Below are 16,581 nucleotides of genomic sequence, written 5' to 3'. Positions count from 1 at the left end.
AAGTAAGAGATGTCATAAGCTGGAACTGGTCTGATACAGGTGAGAGTGGCAGCCATACTGGTAGCAGTTATTTGGTTTGTTCCTATACAATAAATAAATCTGCTTCAAGTAGCACATTTACTCCTCTCTGACAAGGGGAGGGAGGAGTGGTAACAAATCCCTGTGGCCGACATGGTTTGTTGCTTGAACAGACAGAGTTCTCTTTACCTTCCACATGTCTCATTGTGTTTAATCCCAGCAGGCTTGAGTTTTTGGATACTCGCTTAACTATTCTTTCACGGGCTCAGACCCCCTTCTTTAGAACTCAATCTTCTAGGAAGGGTGGTCAGGTGGGCTTGAACCCCCAGCTGGTTCAAGGGACTTGTACCTCTCTCCAAGGATAAGTATCTTACTGCTAAGACTAAAGGTTTGTTCCCCTATGAACAAATGACAAGTTTTTAATCACTTTTTATTTTACTTAGCTAAAAAACCTGAAGTCTTAACATTAGCTGCCCACCTCTAGCCACCTCTCTCATATCCTGGGTTGGAAGAAAGACTGACCCGTCACAAGGTTCCAAGCCCGGTCGGTGACCAGCATCCACCTCATATATGCATGAGTTGCCAGATGCCATAGATTCTTGCTTTACAATCTTTTATTTTTTTTAACCAGTTTCCAACTGGTGCTAGAAGATTATCCTATGAAGAACTCAGGTTTGTTAGCTATTAAAAATACAAATTAAAAATTTGTCTTTTCCAGCTATTTTTGATTAATGAATTGTAGAAAAATGTACTTTTTTTATATATATTGCAATTAATATTGCTTATCATATAAGATTTTAAAGACTTACATTCATTGCAGGTGTACCCCAAATTATCTCAAACTTATTATGTACTTCTGGAGTGCTTAGCGCAAGATCACATGAATTTCTTGTCAACACTAGAACCTAATGTCTTTCTCTACGTGCTGTCGTCCATATCTGAAGGACTTTCAGCTATTGGTAAGTACATTGTAGTCTACTATTTCTTCTTGTTTCATTGTTGGTTATGACTCTCCAAATGCTACTGCATACTGTATGTCCAAGATTAGCTTTGGCATTTGATTATCATAATTAAGAGCTGATCATTTTCCAGGTTTTTCCATTGTAAAGTTAGTTGATGTTTGGTGTACCTGAAACAGTTAAGCTGCTAATCTTGATACAGTATACATGTTTTTTTTTATTAGAGTTATGCTTTATAAGTTATTCTTAATTTAGAATAGCTTATGTGAATAATATTTGATAAAATATTTATAGTATGTGGTACATAGTGAGCAGCAAGCAACTGTCAATTATGTGATTATTTAATAATGGTAAAGTTTGGCTGATTGTACATAAAACACCATATAATGGCAGTGCCAAGCTTTTTAGGTTGAAATTAATTTTTAGGAACACGAGGCTCTAGTGGTGTGTTATTAGATACGTATATATAAAATTATGCTGAGAACTCAGTTTTGAGTGTTGAATTTTAAAATATGCATTTATGAAAGAATTATACATGTTTTAAGTTGTTATAATATCATCCAGAGGCTAAAGAGAATTTTTGCCTATGAAGTCACTACCCCTGTATGATTGTAAATAGCTTGTTAATATGTTATTTGGTTATTGACATCTTTGTTGTTAGATTAGTTTCTCTGTTAAGGGAGTAGAACAATAGTATTTTTTTTATTTAGGTTATAGATTGTTATTTGGTAATAGAGAAAAGGCCCAAAGATGTTGAGAAATTGGTAAGTATTTATCATAAGTTGTGTATTTTTTACTTACAGTAAGATAATATTACAGTCTTGTTTTGCTTAAGTGTTCTTGCATATCTAACTGTTGCTGTTCAGAGTTGTTATAAATGGAAAGAAGCATTGGTAGTGATATGCTTTAACATTCTGAAGTTCGTGCTCCCATTCATTTTTTTTTATCACTTATAACCATATGAAGATGAAGTAAATCACTAACGGGGGAGGCTAAAAGGCTATTGTTTACATTGAAATTAGACAATTGACTGATCTAATCTTGATGGTAATCTCCATTACCACCCTTGTACTTTTTTCTCTGCCCACTTATTATTCAACACTCAGTACTTTAGAAAGTTATCTCTTCCAATTCTTCTGTTTTCTGTAATACTGAAAATTTAAAGTAGAATATCAGTGAAGTTGAAGGTTTCAGAACCATAAGAGTTATTTCCGTTGCCACTACGTATGAGTGAGTTTATATGATCTTTGATATTATGTTCAATATTAATAAAACTCTTGTATTGTATGCCTGTATTATGGATATCTATAGTTAGGTAGCTTAGAAAAAGACTATAATTAAAAACTTGATCGTAAGGAATTCAGACTAAATATGATACTGAAGAAATACAAACTACTAATGATACGTATACAAACTGTGCTAATTACGTGCACAAAATGCTGATATAAAATTTATGATGAAGTAATTTCTTTTATTAGTTAGATTTGAAATGTTTGTCAACATCTGAGAAAGTCATAGAGCATATGTAGTAGTCTAGAAGGAATGAATATTCAAATGAGCTTGTACATTGTATCATAGGCTGAAAAGCTGAATATAAAAAAAAAGGGCAACCACAAACAAGTTGGCTGCATGAGTTTCATCTTAAAGGGTTGGTTATCTCAAGTAAGATGGACATCAGCTCCTGGCCAGATATGCTCTATAACCTAGTACAGTATTTATTAATGTGTATTTATTAATGTTACCGAAAATAACTAAGCATCCCTATAGAATGACCTTAGTCACTAACTTGATAATACCAGATTCATTTGTGGAATCAAATGCAGTTCTTCTTCTTCTTCTTCTTCTTCTTCTTCTTCTTCTTCTTCTCTCCCAATAAATGAAAGTCTAAGTTGGAATAACTAGGGCATAGGCTCTGCACTTAATTCTGGAATATTAACTGCTGGAACCCTTGCACCAAAGTAGTGGATAACCCAACACCCTGCCAGGGGCTCGACACTCAGGCGGGGAGTGATCCTCACGGATGCTTTGCCCTTAGGCGGGAGGGTGTTCCAAGAAGAGAACATTTATCAAGGCATTGCTGGTCTCTGCTGGAAGCCTTATAGTACAAAGATTGGGTTTAGTTACTGCTGAAGTCTTCATGTTAAGGCAGGAGTTGTCAGATTCAGAGCCTGGTGCAAGAATTTTAACCTTTTTGTAAACTAAGTCTTTTGAGTTGATACCACCAAGCATAATATATTCCAAAGTTTTGTAGTATAAAGAATAAAATACTAGTATTGTAAAGTATGACAATGTACCTTAGGAGCACATGTATACTGATGCTTCACAAAGTGAGTAATTTGTTCTATACTATTTTCATGGTAAGGGAATGAATGCTCTAATAGAAATTTCATGTTGAATAGAACTTAAGATGACTTACTAGGATATCTTTAGTGGTATAAAATTATAATTACTTTTGTTGGTAAAAAGTAAACTACAGGCAGTCCCCGGGTTATGACGGTGTCGGCTTACGACGTTCCGAGGTTATGACGCTTGTCAATAGACGTTATTTCCAGGGTTACGACACATGTTCCAGGGTTACGACGCCTACAACGCTCATGTGGGAGATGAAATATGACACCAAAAATGCAAAATAATAATTATTTGAAGGTTTTTTTTTTGATGAAAAATGCCATAAGAATGCAGTTTACATAGTTTTCAATGCACCCAAAGCATTAAAAGTAAGGTTTTCTTAGGATTTTTTATGATGTTCCGGCTTACGACACGTCTCAAGAACGGAACCCCCGTCGTAACTCGGGGACCGCCTGTACTGGGAGTAATCATGGTTAAAGGGTAAATATTTTAGGAACCCACTGAAAGCAGACAGGTAGCAGATCAAATTGTGGAGCAAATGTATGGGCATTTTCAGTTTTCTATTTCATGAGTCGTGTCATTCCTTGAAACTGAATATGTAATTTTTTCTTGGTTTTCTCACATTTCAACATGGGAGGTTTGCAAAGTGAGTTTGGCTCTTCTTTTTTTTTTTTTTTTTTTTTTTTTTTAGCCTTTATCAAGGTTTTTTTTTGTTTGCACCACTACACAGCTCAAATTGCCTTGAAGGCATGCAAAGTGTGATTTGCTCCTTTTTTAGCCTTTGTCAAGGTTTATTTGTTTGCACCAATACACTGCTCAAATTGCCTTGGAGGCCAGCAAAGTGAGTTTTGCTCCTTTTTTAAGCCTTATCAAGGTTTGTTTTTGCCACTACACAGCTCAGATTGCCTTGGAAGCATACAAAGTGAGTTTTGGTCTTTTATTAGCCTCTATCAAGGTTTGTTTGTTTGCACCACTACACAGCTCAAATTGCCTTGGAGGTTTGTGGTGAGTTTTGCTCGTTTATTAGCCTTTATCAAGGTTTGTTTGTTTGTACCACAACACAGCTCAAATTGCCTTGGAGGTTTGTGGTGAGTTTTGCTCATTTATTAGCCTTTATCAAGGTTTGTTTGTTTGTACCACAACACAGCTCAAATTGCCTTGGAGGTTTGTGGTGCGTTTTGCTTTGTCATTTATTAGCCTTTATCAAGGTTTGTTTGTTTGCACCACTACACAGCTCAAATTGCCTTGGAGGTTTGTGGTGAGTTTTGCTCATTTATTAGCCTTTATCAGGTTTGTTTGTTTGTACCACAACAACAGCTCAAATTGCCTTGGAGGTTTGTGGTGAGTTTTGCTCATTTATTAGCCTTTATCAAGGTTGTTTGTTTGCACCACTACACAGCTCAAATTGCCTTGGAGGTTTGTGGTGAGTTTTGCTCATTTATTAGCCTTTATCAAGGTTTGTTTGTTTGCACCACTTCACAGCTCAAATTGCCTTGGAGGTTTATGGTGAGTTTTGCTCATTTATTAGCCTTTATCAAGGTTTGTTTGTTTGCACCACTACACAGCTCAAATTGCCTTGGAGGTTTGTGGTGAGTTTTGCTCATTTATTAGCCTTTATCAAGGTTTGTTTGTTTGCACCACTACACAGCTCAAATTGCCTTGGAGGTTTGCAGTGAGTTTTGCTCATTTATTAGCCTTTATCAAGGTTGTTGGTTTGCACCACTACACAGCTAAGATTGTCTTGGAAGTTTGCAAAGTGAGTTTTGCTGTTTATTAACCATTATCAACGTTTGTTGGTTTGCACCACCATACAGCTCAAGTTGTTGGAAATTTTATGTTCTGTTTCAAGTTTGCATTTCTGCATGTCTTTTCATTTGAGTAGAAAATCATATGGTTCATTTATGTTAATTGTGGATGAACCCACATTTGCAGTGTCTTATATGTGTACGGCCCAGTTATGTTTCCCTCAACAGACTTGCCAAGCTTGGACCCGACTTGAATCTTAATTGCCCTCTCACACCACAGCTGCTGCTGTTGAGTCTGGGGTCTATTCTTGCTGGGCTTCTTATGTTTTATGTGCCTCCTGTTAAGGGTGAAACTCAGAGTGGAGGATGCTTATTATCTGTGGTCTAACTCGATCTATTCTTCTCCACTGACAAAGTTCTCCTTCCCAAGGTGGAGATCATCTTGTTTACTCATTAGTTGCTACATCCATTTCCACCTTCAATTCTCCTACTCTTTTCATGTTCGCTCTCGACGTGGTCAGAAGTCATGTAAAGCTGTTGGTCCCGTTGCTGAATAACCACTGGTTCCATGCAACGTAAAAACACCATAGAAACAAACAAACAAACCTACTCTTGCCATTTATCCCTCTGACGTTCCACTCAATCCTTCCCCTAGGACCAATTTATCATCGTGCAGAAGTTGATTTGTCCGTGGATGAGTTGACTATGGGATTAAGATGCTTTGCTGTCCATGTTGGTTCATACAGCAAGAAATTAGTTTGAATAAAAAGACATTTTTGTAATCATTCATCATTCCCAGTTAGAGCTAAATGTCTTAAGGAATCGAATTAGTACAGGGGGTCCTTGGTTATCGGCGGGGCTTCCATTCTCGGAGGGTTGCTGATCAGCGAAAACTGCCATTAAGCAAAAATTGGGGATTTATGGCGCTTATGGCACCAATAATCGGTTAATGGCACCTCTGTTAGGTATGTTATGGTGCCATAGCTCTTGATAACCGAAACTTGGCCTGTTATGGCGCCTTAGTTGCTGATTTTATGTCACAAGCCCAGCGCCATAAAACTGGTTCGCCATTAACCAAGTCCACCGATAACTGGGGACTGCCTGTATATATGAAGGGTAGATTTCCTCCAGAACTAAGACTGCCCTCTGGGGGCTACCCATAAAATATGAACTTGCATGCATTGGCATTGTCCATAAAATATGTAAGTTCCCCTGAACATCAAACAGCACATAGTAGAACTAAGATTCAAAGAGCCAATTCAAAGAGCCACACTACACAGCATATACTGATTATTCCAAATCGCGAAAAGATTTATGATTTGTCTTCATTCCATGCAATGTCATGTAATAAACCATTCATTTCACTGTCAAAACAACTCTTGTTCTCACAGTAGAACTTTGAGCAGTGAATGTCCTACCACAGAAATGTGTTATTCAATGACTATATGTAGTGCTGTTGAAGCCCTTTAGAACTGTTGACCTTTAAAAATCTATTGTACAGAGAGAGGACCAAGTTTACTTTTTACAAATTTTATGAAGGTTGTGTTAATAATGAGGTGTGTGGGAAGCCTTGCTCATGTAAGCCTTAGGGAAATAAAGATGTCAGTGAAGCTGCCAAAACTGCAATTACTATGACCAAATCAAATAAGTATTCATTATCATCCAGGTGGTTGTGTTGTGGTCATGAATAACCTAGACACCATGCTTGTGAGAAAATAATCTGAGAGGGGGCAAGGTCAGAATTTCGCTGCCTGCCAGCAATAGAAATTACATCAAAAGAAATCCAAGTAAGGATACAAAAAGAGAGAGAAAAAAACATGAAATACAAAGAAAAAAGAAAGTATTCATTTGGATGCATTGATGAGAAGACTCCAACCAAGCAAAAGATTCAGAAAGGAAAAACTTCCTGAATCCTCAAAATCCCTCTCAAATACTCTATAACATGAAAAAGTACACAAGAAAGAAATGGTTGGAACAGCACGACAGCTAAAAAGAAGTTGGTGCAGGTCCTGAGAGCCCCACAGAAGACTGAGAATTGTTAGATAGTGGACTCAGTACAGAACTCATCATCTTTCAACCCAATAAACATTCTTCAAACACAAAATATGAGTGTGCACATGTGAATAAGTTATTTGCGCTAACTGCTGTTCTGATATAATAATAATACATAATAGTCAATTAATTTTTCTACAAACAAGCTGAATCAAGTCTACATTCAGATGGATTTGCTAAATTGTGAGATAGAATGCATTTAAGGTTTTTTTTATGTGGTGAGTTTTTATTCAATTCAAAAGAGTTTTATGAATTTGTAGTGGCTTGCACACCTGTTAGGATCAGTAATCACATAACTTGATGTTATGTCTTTATTTCTTCAGTTAAGATTTCCAGATTTTATACCTTTGTTTTGGAGAGAGCAGGCTTTTTCTCTTACTAATCAATGATAAAGATGGTAAATAACATAAGTAAAATTATCTTTTATTGTTGAATTTACTTGTATTTAGCTTTTGTTTTGACACCATTTTAGCATTTATTTAAAAAGCAATCTTGCATTTTGTATACCACACATGCAGTAGATGTGTTTTTGTTTTTGAGTCTCCTGGATGGTATCAATTAAGGTAAACTGAGGTCTTGTCCCTCAGAGATTGACAAAATTTTATAATGAAGTGGTTTCAAAGTAGACTTTTAGAAGTGCAGTTAGGGAGAACAAATACGACTTTTTCTAAAGTACTTTGCTTTCTTTCTTTTGGTTGAAGTTTGGGTCACTTGTTTAGGGGATAGCCACCAAGCTGTAACATTTAGACACATAATCCATGTTCATTTCCTTATTATTGTTTATCAGAAAGAAGGTGTAATCTGATAGATTTAGATAATTTCATGGTAAAAAGACTCAATTATTGCAAATATGTCCTTCAAATTTATTTGTTCAAAATTCTTGCTTCCATGGCAAAACATTTTGTTTTAAACCTTAAACACGGAAAATGGATAATTAGGCCATGGTCAGAATTTAGTGGCAGAATTGCACTGGCACCCTTTTCAAAATTTTAATTGTATTTATTGCTGATACAAATGTTTTCATTCAACAAATGCTATCCCTTGAGCGTTTTAATTATATATATTTTAAGTCAAGCAAATGTCAAGACATTTTAATTTGAATATTTCTCTCTTCTCTCTCTCCTCTCTCTCTCGTCTCTTCTTCTCTCTCCCTCTCTCTCTCTATCTCTCTCTCTCTCTCCTCTCTCAAAATGAACTTGTTATATTGATTTTTGAAACATTATGGTTTATGCTTAAATGAACCTCAAATGTAGCATGCACTGAATATGTGAAAGATTGGGTGAAAGTTTATTTATAGAAACATTGTCTGTTTTGGCCAGACTCTACTGTTGCAGGGAAAGCTCCACCCACCATTCAGTATTTGAATCCATCTGCTGAACGTAAGTTAGTCTACAGTAATGAGTAATGGTTGCAGACATATTTAAGCATTGCCTTTAGAATTTCTTTGCCTTGTTAAGGATATTGTCAAATTTGGTGGGCTTTCCTCTTGAAAAATGCTGTAGTGGGTTGCTGTATTGGTAATATAATTTTTGTAATATAGTACTAATTATTTTCTGATGTGAAAATTGTTGAAGGTTATTGGTTTAGTGTAGACTTGGCAAGCCATATGTTTATCACATAGTGTTCAGAATAAGCTTGATGGTAGTTTTATATTGACATTTGGGAGGAGAACCTGTGCAACACTTTTGGATACTTTGTAGATCTATGGAAATGCCTCTAGTTGAAGTTGGGCTAGTTTTGTATTATAGTGACTGACATTTTGAATTCAGGTTTGCTGGTTTTTAAACTTGCTGTATCGACAAGGAAGCTGAAAGGGAACAGTTTTTCAAAAATGTGTAGATAATTCAAAGAAATGGAACCCATGCAAGTATTTTTATAAGTTGCTAATTTTCTTTGAAAAAGTTTTGAGATGTACAAATCCTGATATTCATGTAATTAGTTTCTTTTGCCAGAAAAGTAAACCATATTGTGAACCGAATAACTGTTGGAGTTCCAGAATAACCTCAAGAGAGAGGGTATTATCACAGTGAATAAAAATGAACAAAACTGAATGTATAATGCAAAATGGGAATCAATGAACAGAAAAACATTGTGAAGGCAAATGTCACAGAAGCAGAGAGGAATGAGAGAAGCATCCCCTTACAGCCCAGTATTGTTTAGTTAGCTGGCACATGTGCAGTAAGGTTTCCTGCCTTCACATCTCAAGTTGGTGCATCTGGGCCCATTTTGCACAGAATAAGTCTTTTTGTATATGTACCTTACCAAGTAATTACATACATAGTTATAGTTTCTAACTACTACGGCAACTAAAATTTGAAATCTGCGGTAGCGAATCTTTTGTTTTGATGTAGGAAGTAGCCTCCGCCCACTATCAGGGGAGAGAGGAACAACTAGACAAAGGCTTGTCAGTTTGTTTCTGGCAGTTGATGACGGTGGTTGTCGATCTTCAGCTAATGATGATTTGGAATTTGTTTCCCTTTTACCAGTTGTGTATGCAAATTTGGTGAAGTATTGCTTTCTTTATGGTAGATTTTGCTTCAGATAGGTTTTTTTTTATTGTTATTAAAAGACCAAGTTATCCTCACCGATTGAACTGATTTTCTAGATTTTGAATTAGTCTTTCCCCATTCTGACTATGTCTTAACACTAGTTTGTAGTCTTTCCCCATTCTGACTATGTCTTAACACTAGTTTGTCGTCAACGCTCTATTGCAGTAGAGGATTGACTTCTTTAAAGTATGACATGGACATGCTTTGCACTGTTTGCATCAGTCAGGTTTGTTCACCATTGGTAATATGTGAGGAATGAATTGACTTGGACATGAAATAGTGGGAAGTACTGCCTTCTCATTGAAATAAGTTAAGAGAGTGGGATAGAAAGAGAAAGGCTAATCTTAGCCATGACAAGACTAATGTTAATCAGGAAAGTAGTATTGAGTTACCTGATTCTGTTCATATTATGTCTCCTATTGCTTCCCCAGTCTTAACACCCTAACCCTTACCTAGCTCCCTCATTGATGCCCATAGTGCCACTGCCAAATTAGGGTCAAAATTAGAGTCCACATTCGACTGTGTTTGAACTCATTGTGGAGTCTATGGCTCCATTAAGGTCTTTGTTTAAAGCCCTAATGGAGAAGGCGAGTAATCAGGTGTGAACAGTGCAAGTGAAGTGTTAGTGGAGAAGCTGGCTGCACACCTTGCTGATTCTCCTAGGCAAAGGTCCCTGGCACACACCCCTGAACCTGGGAGAAGCCAAACTAGAGGCCCAAGGGAGGTAAGCGGGTTTCTGCCCACAGGTAGTCGGCCCCTCAGACGCACATGTTGCAATATCCCCAGGGTGTCTCAGACAGCCATTGAAAAGGTGTCTCTGCGGAGGTGTCTAAACTTTCTTGTAGCTCAGAGGCGTCCAGCCTGGAGAACAGGCACCAATGGCGGTTTAAGAAGTCTAGGCTGTTGAAGAGGCCAGTGTCGGATGTGCCCAGCACACCTGAGGTACCTCCCACGAAGAGTAGAAGCTGTATTCCTTTGACACAAGATCGACCATCTTGCAGTGTCTGGGATTCTCCAGAACAATTCTCGTTGTTGTGCAGGGATGAAGAAAGTCATTTCAAAGAAGCTAAAAGAGCTTCTTCTGATAGACGGAAGAATATTAGCACTTAGGGTACGGTGGCGTCTGAGCACCCATTGCTGCCTGTGATTGCGAGACCTCTCAAGCACTCAGTAATGCCTGGACATTTTGTTTCTGTGGAATACCCATTAATGCCCAAACACTTCACAGCTCAAGTGTCCAGAAGCACCCATTTGTTTGTCTTCCCATGAGTTTCTGTAGCACCTGGGTGCCCAGTGGTGCCCACTCCCCCCAGATTTTGTAGAGCTTAAAGAAGCAGAAAAGTGGCTTTCTATCAAGTGAGAGCAAAGGAAGTCCTGCTTCGCCTTCCCCCCCTAGCGAGACTGTCTCAGCGGAAGTATTTTTGTTACGCCACAGGAGAAGCTCCTTCCCTGGGTGTGGCTACCTTCACCCATGGGGACTTCTTGGTGCTTGTCGATCCGAGATCGGTCTTTTCTGCAGCAAAAGTTGTTTTCATCTGCAGAAATAGACCATTTATTACAGAACCTGTTTAACTCTTTCATATCCGCTTAGTTTTGAGCACTGTGTTCCCAGATATCCGCTTAGTTTTGAGCACTGTGTCCCCAGATATCCGAGGTATCTGGGAGCGCTCAACAGTGCGAAAAATTAATTATATAGAAAATTCCGCGAAAATATAAATTTTATGCCCAAAATGTTCATTTTCTGTCCTTTTTTTCTAAATGTTAGTATTTAATGGTGGAATAGTCAGAATAAGAGTCCCAGCCCTCTAAATACGAAAAAATGTGAGTTATTCAACAAAAAAATCTTTACTTATTTTTATATTTTCGTTCGTAACCCAAAAACTATGAGTCAGGCGAATGAATTATTTTTTATGAGAAAGCCAATAAAATTCTCTAAATATCATCATATAAATCAATGGAAAACGAATAAGTCCAGCCGGTGAAAAAATTGATAGAAAAGAGGGTAAGAAACAGAGCGCAGTACAGAAACTACTTTGCTGGCGTATTGATACCCGAGATACACGGTCCAAGGTATGATCTAGCCTATGGAAATCGCTGCTTGTCCGAAAAAAAAAAAAATGCCCCTACCACACGCACGAAAAATTTCGGTAAATTTTACGTACCGCTACGTCAGTTATGTAGATAGGGGATAGAGTATTTTTACTTACTATTACGTCAGTTGGACATGAAAGGGTTAAGGTCTTTGAGGTAACCAGCTTTCTGGACTGGGCAGTAGGAGCACTTGCTAGGAAGACTCAGGACTGTTTTCATCTTCCCTCAGACTACTTAGCCAACATTTTTGGTATTCTGTCTTGTTTAGACTAGTGGATCGGAGACAGTGCTCATGAGTTAACCACCTTTTTGCCATGGGGGTGCTGAAGAAGAGAGATGGGTCTCTTATACCGTAACGGGATTACTTCAACTCAGACATTGGTGCTTATTTTCTCTCCCTTAGTGAAAGAAATTTTGTTTCCGCAAAATCTCTTGTCGCAAGCTTCCAAGCGACCTAAGGATCCTCCTGCCTTTAGTGTATGGTTGGAAATGCTTGCCAAAGGCAGCCCTTTTGGAGTGGAGGAGTGAGAAACCCTTCCTGAACAAGGCCCACAGTATGTTTCACTGCCAAGTCAGTTAAGAAGTCGTCCTTCAAATCTCCAACCAAGAAGTGATCAATGAGTCCTCCATGTTCCAGTGGGAGCCAGACTCCACCTGTTCTGAGAAAGGTGGAGGAAGAAAGTGCGGAATGATGGATTGTTCAAGTCCTCAAAGAGAGCTATTCTCTCCTTCAGGGAAAAACCTCCTTTTGGTCAAGAAACCCATCCCCTTGACTGCTTATTCCAAAGACTCGGAGAAGTTTTCAGCTCTCTTGGAGGAAGTTCCCTCACATAATTCTAAAAATGCGGTGTAAGTAGTGAAAGACTATGTCATCAAGAGTTTCTACAATTACCTGTTTGTAGTACCAAATGCGTTTGGAGGATGGAGACTGGTCCTGGACGTAAGTGCTCTGAATGTCTCCATTCAGAATACAAAATTAAGGATGGAAACCTCCCATTCCATTCTTTTGTCCATTTGTCAAGGGGACTGGATGGTATCGGTGGATATGCAGGATGCATATTTCCATGTCCCCATACATCCATCGCAGCGCCTCAGTGGCGTGGTTTGTTTGGTGTTTGCTTCTCACCTCGGTGGTCGCGGGTTCGATTCTCAGCCATTCCATTGAGGAGTGAGAGACGTGTATTTCTGGTGATAGAAGTTCACTCTCGACGTGGTTCGGAAGTCGTGTAAAGCCGTTGGTCCCATTGCTGAATAACCACTGGTTCCATGCAAAGTAAAAACACCATACAAACAAACAAAGAAACCATACATCCATCATCAATGAAGTACCTCAGATTTGTGTTCCAGGACCAAGTCTTCCAGTTTCAAGCACTGTTCTTCGGACAGTTTCAAGCACTGTTCTTTGGACTATCTACTGCCCCTCGGTTTTCTTACGCGTTCTAGCTCCTCTAGCAGGTTGGCTTCCTCTGATGAGGATCAACATTGCCCTTTAATTGGACGATTGGGTTCTTTGGTCCACGTCAAAGGACGAGTACAAAGAGGACCTTCACAAGACTTCAATCATCCCAAGAATTGGGTCTCATAAATTTGTAGAGTTCCCAGCTGTTCCCATCTCAAACAGTAGTATATTTGGGGATGACGCTGAACTCTCAAGCATTTCAGGCTTTTCCATCCCCCAAAAAAGTGGAATCCTGCCTAAAGACAGTCAACAAGTTCTTGTCTCTTTGTTCATGTACAGCGAACAAATGGATGAGTTTGCATGAAACACTACCTTTCATGGAACAGTTCGTATCACTCGGGAGACTGCACATTAGAGTTCTTCAGTTTTATCTCGAGGCCAGCTGACTTTCATTATTTCAATAACACCAAAGAGCAAACACACCTGCTTTGGTGGAAGTCGGAAAGCAGGTTGTTGGAAGGTAAGTCGCTGTTAATTCAGAACCCAGACCACAGCTTTCACTCAGATGCGTCAGATGTATGTTGGGGAGCTTTCCTGGAGGACATGGAGGTCTCAGGGAAGTGGTGGCAAGAAGAGTTGAGAAACCACACAAATGTCAGAGAACTGAGAGCAATTCATTTAGGGGTTCAAGCCTTTGCTCTAGAAGTAGCCACGAAAACTGTTGCCCTGCACTCGAACACTATGACAGCCCTTTTGCACATAACCAAACAAGGAAGGAAGCTCTCCTCTCTTTGCACAACAGCGAGAGACCTACTTGTTTGGGCCAAACAAATTGCATGACAATCTTAACGAGGTTTGTTCAAGGAAGGATGAATGTCCTAGCGGACCAATTGAGCAGACGAGATCAAGTTATCCCGACGGAGTGGACGTAGAATCAGTTAGTACATCAGGATCCATGGAAGTTATGTGGGATTTCCATACTGGATCTATTTGTGACTGCCAGAAATCAACTCCCCTGTTCTGCTCTCCAGTGCCAGATCCTCTAGCATGGGCAACAGATGCCAAGCTACAGGACCAGTTGAACAAAGTTCTATACGCCTTCCCTCTATTCGGGATGATATGAGACATCCTTAACAATTTCAAGTCTCACCAGAACTCGTTGAGGACGCTGATAGTTCCCTTCTGGCCACTAAGAGAGGGGTTCCCAGACATTTTAGAGCTCCTAATCGACTTTCTGAGACTCCATCCTCAAAGAACCAATCTTCTCAAACAACCGCACTTAAGACGGTATCATCGAGGATTGTCAAATCTAGCTCTGACCGCTTACAGACTGTCAGGAAGTTGCTCAGAGCTAAAGGATTTTCAAGATGCCGGCAAGTTGCAGATGTCAATTTTCTGCAGACATCGATCAGCACAAGTGGTCAATCAATCTTCTGCACAAAGTGCAGAAACAATCTTGTCTCAGCTACTAAGACATTTGTGACAAAAATAGCAGTTCTTACTATTTTTGAGAGCTTCTAGAGGATTTTCCATGCCTAATATTAAGGGTTACAGGTCAATGCCTAGCTCAGTGTTTCAACAAGCAGGTCTGGATCTCACTATTAACCAAGATATTTCTGATCTGAAGTCTTTTGACACATGTAACTAAAGAAGCCTGAGTTAATGTCATGGAACCTTGACTTGGTTCCAAAATGGCTTTAAGGACCTACTTTTGAGCCACTTAGTTCAACTTCTTTCAAGAATTTAACTAAGAAGACCTTATTCTTGGTTACGTCGGAAACCACCAAGAGAATCTGTGAGATTCAAGCCATTGTCAAAAGGGTAGGTTTCATGCGAGACGACACAATATGCTTTTTCATTTAGGTTTTCTGGTGAAGAACAAATCACCAAAGAAACTCTGGCTTCATTCCTTCAGTATTAAGAACCTGAGGAATGCCCTATGTTCAGGCAATGAGGAGATAGTACTACTTTGCCCAGCAAGAGCTCATAAAAGTTTTGCCTCCACAAAACTGAGAAGACATGAGAACCCTCTAGTAATCTGTGGTGTTCCGTTAAAGATCCGTCTCGACCTCTTAACGTCTCAAAGGAAGTGGAAACATTTAGTGACAACTAGGCCCTTTGGGAGTGGTGAGCATGGTATTGGGGGCAGATGTGTAAGAAGTACGCCTTCCTTCCCATCTCCTCAATTATTAGAGGTTGTCATTTATAGGCGAGTCTGGGGCTACTGCGTACCTTTCTTTCTGTTTTTAATGGATGGATGTTTGTGTTATTTAAATAATATCATTGCAGGAATCAGCTATGTAGTTAGTTGGCAAGTCACATATGAAAAAATGACATTTTTGTAATAACTTTTTGTATATATGTATACTTATCAAGTAATTATATATACAGATTCTGTGCCCACCCACCTCCACTTGCAAGAACATAAGGCACAAACAAATTGACGGGCCTTTGCCTGGTTGTTCTCTCTCTCTCTCTCCAGATAGTGGATGGGGCTAGTTCATACACCAGAACAAAAGAATTGCTATTACAGATTTCAACCTTTTGCTGCCATACTAGTTAAAAACTATAGCTAGGTAAATACTTGATAAGTACATAAAAAAATTATTTTATTGTGAAAATGTAATTTTTCGTAATTGATTATCGAGAGAATTTTTTTGTTTCTGTCATCTGCTGAGTTGATGTTTGGATTTCAGCACCTTTCAGATTACTGTTGGAGTTGGCAGAGCGCAGAATAATATTTAGTTAAAGATGATGTAATATCAGTAATAACACTGTCAAAAATAGGTAGTAGTAGCACCTTCGTTTAATGACACTTCCGGGGTGTGGCTTTCAGATAAGTAACAAGGACCCTAAATTATAGCTGGTTCTTTGATATGTTTTAGATATCTGATAGCTAACCGCAATTTTATATGATTTTTAATCAAAACTAATAGTATATATAGTTATCATTATTGATTATATTATTATTCAGAAGATTGAACCGTATTTGTGTAGAGCAAGCCCACAGGGCCATTGGTTTGAAATTCAGGCTTTCAAAGTATAAGAAAGAAGAGATAAGTTATTTAAAAAAAGAAAAATTAAAAGACAAAACCCAAATCAATTTTGAAGATGCATGGAGAATTTATTTGTATTATGGTAGTAATTCATTGCATCCTTGCTGTAACTTTTATTATATCATAACTAAAAATAACTGACCTCGGTGAGGTAATTCTCATCTCACCAAAGTGAAACCAATATCTCTCTCTCTCTCTCTCTCTTCTCTCTCTCTCTCTCTCTCTCTCTCTCTCTCTCTCTCTCTCTCTCTCTCTCTCTCCATTGGGGGGGAACAGCACATACATGTTTTACTTAACTGTATGCATACTTGTATGAATACACAAGCTAGCCTAATGTCTTAAGCTCGCATATCAGCTTTGCAT

General features: G+C 38.6%; 1 protein-coding gene across 1 annotated transcript in view; it reads left to right on the top strand.

The window, feature by feature from the left end:
• The window catches only part of LOC135222013 (exportin-7-like), a 364,750-nt gene that overhangs the window by 172,327 nt on the left and 175,842 nt on the right, over positions 1-16,581 (top strand). Inside the window, exons 18-19 of the mRNA XM_064260138.1 lie at positions 839-977; positions 8,443-8,502. Coding sequence (XP_064116208.1) covers positions 839-977; positions 8,443-8,502 — 199 coding nt within the window. The remainder of the gene's footprint in view (positions 1-838; positions 978-8,442; positions 8,503-16,581) is intronic.

Source organism: Macrobrachium nipponense, chromosome 3, assembly GCF_015104395.2.
Source record: "Macrobrachium nipponense isolate FS-2020 chromosome 3, ASM1510439v2, whole genome shotgun sequence".
Classification (NCBI taxonomy): domain Eukaryota; kingdom Metazoa; phylum Arthropoda; class Malacostraca; order Decapoda; family Palaemonidae; genus Macrobrachium; species Macrobrachium nipponense.
This window is presented reverse-complemented; position numbering and strand designations above follow the sequence as displayed.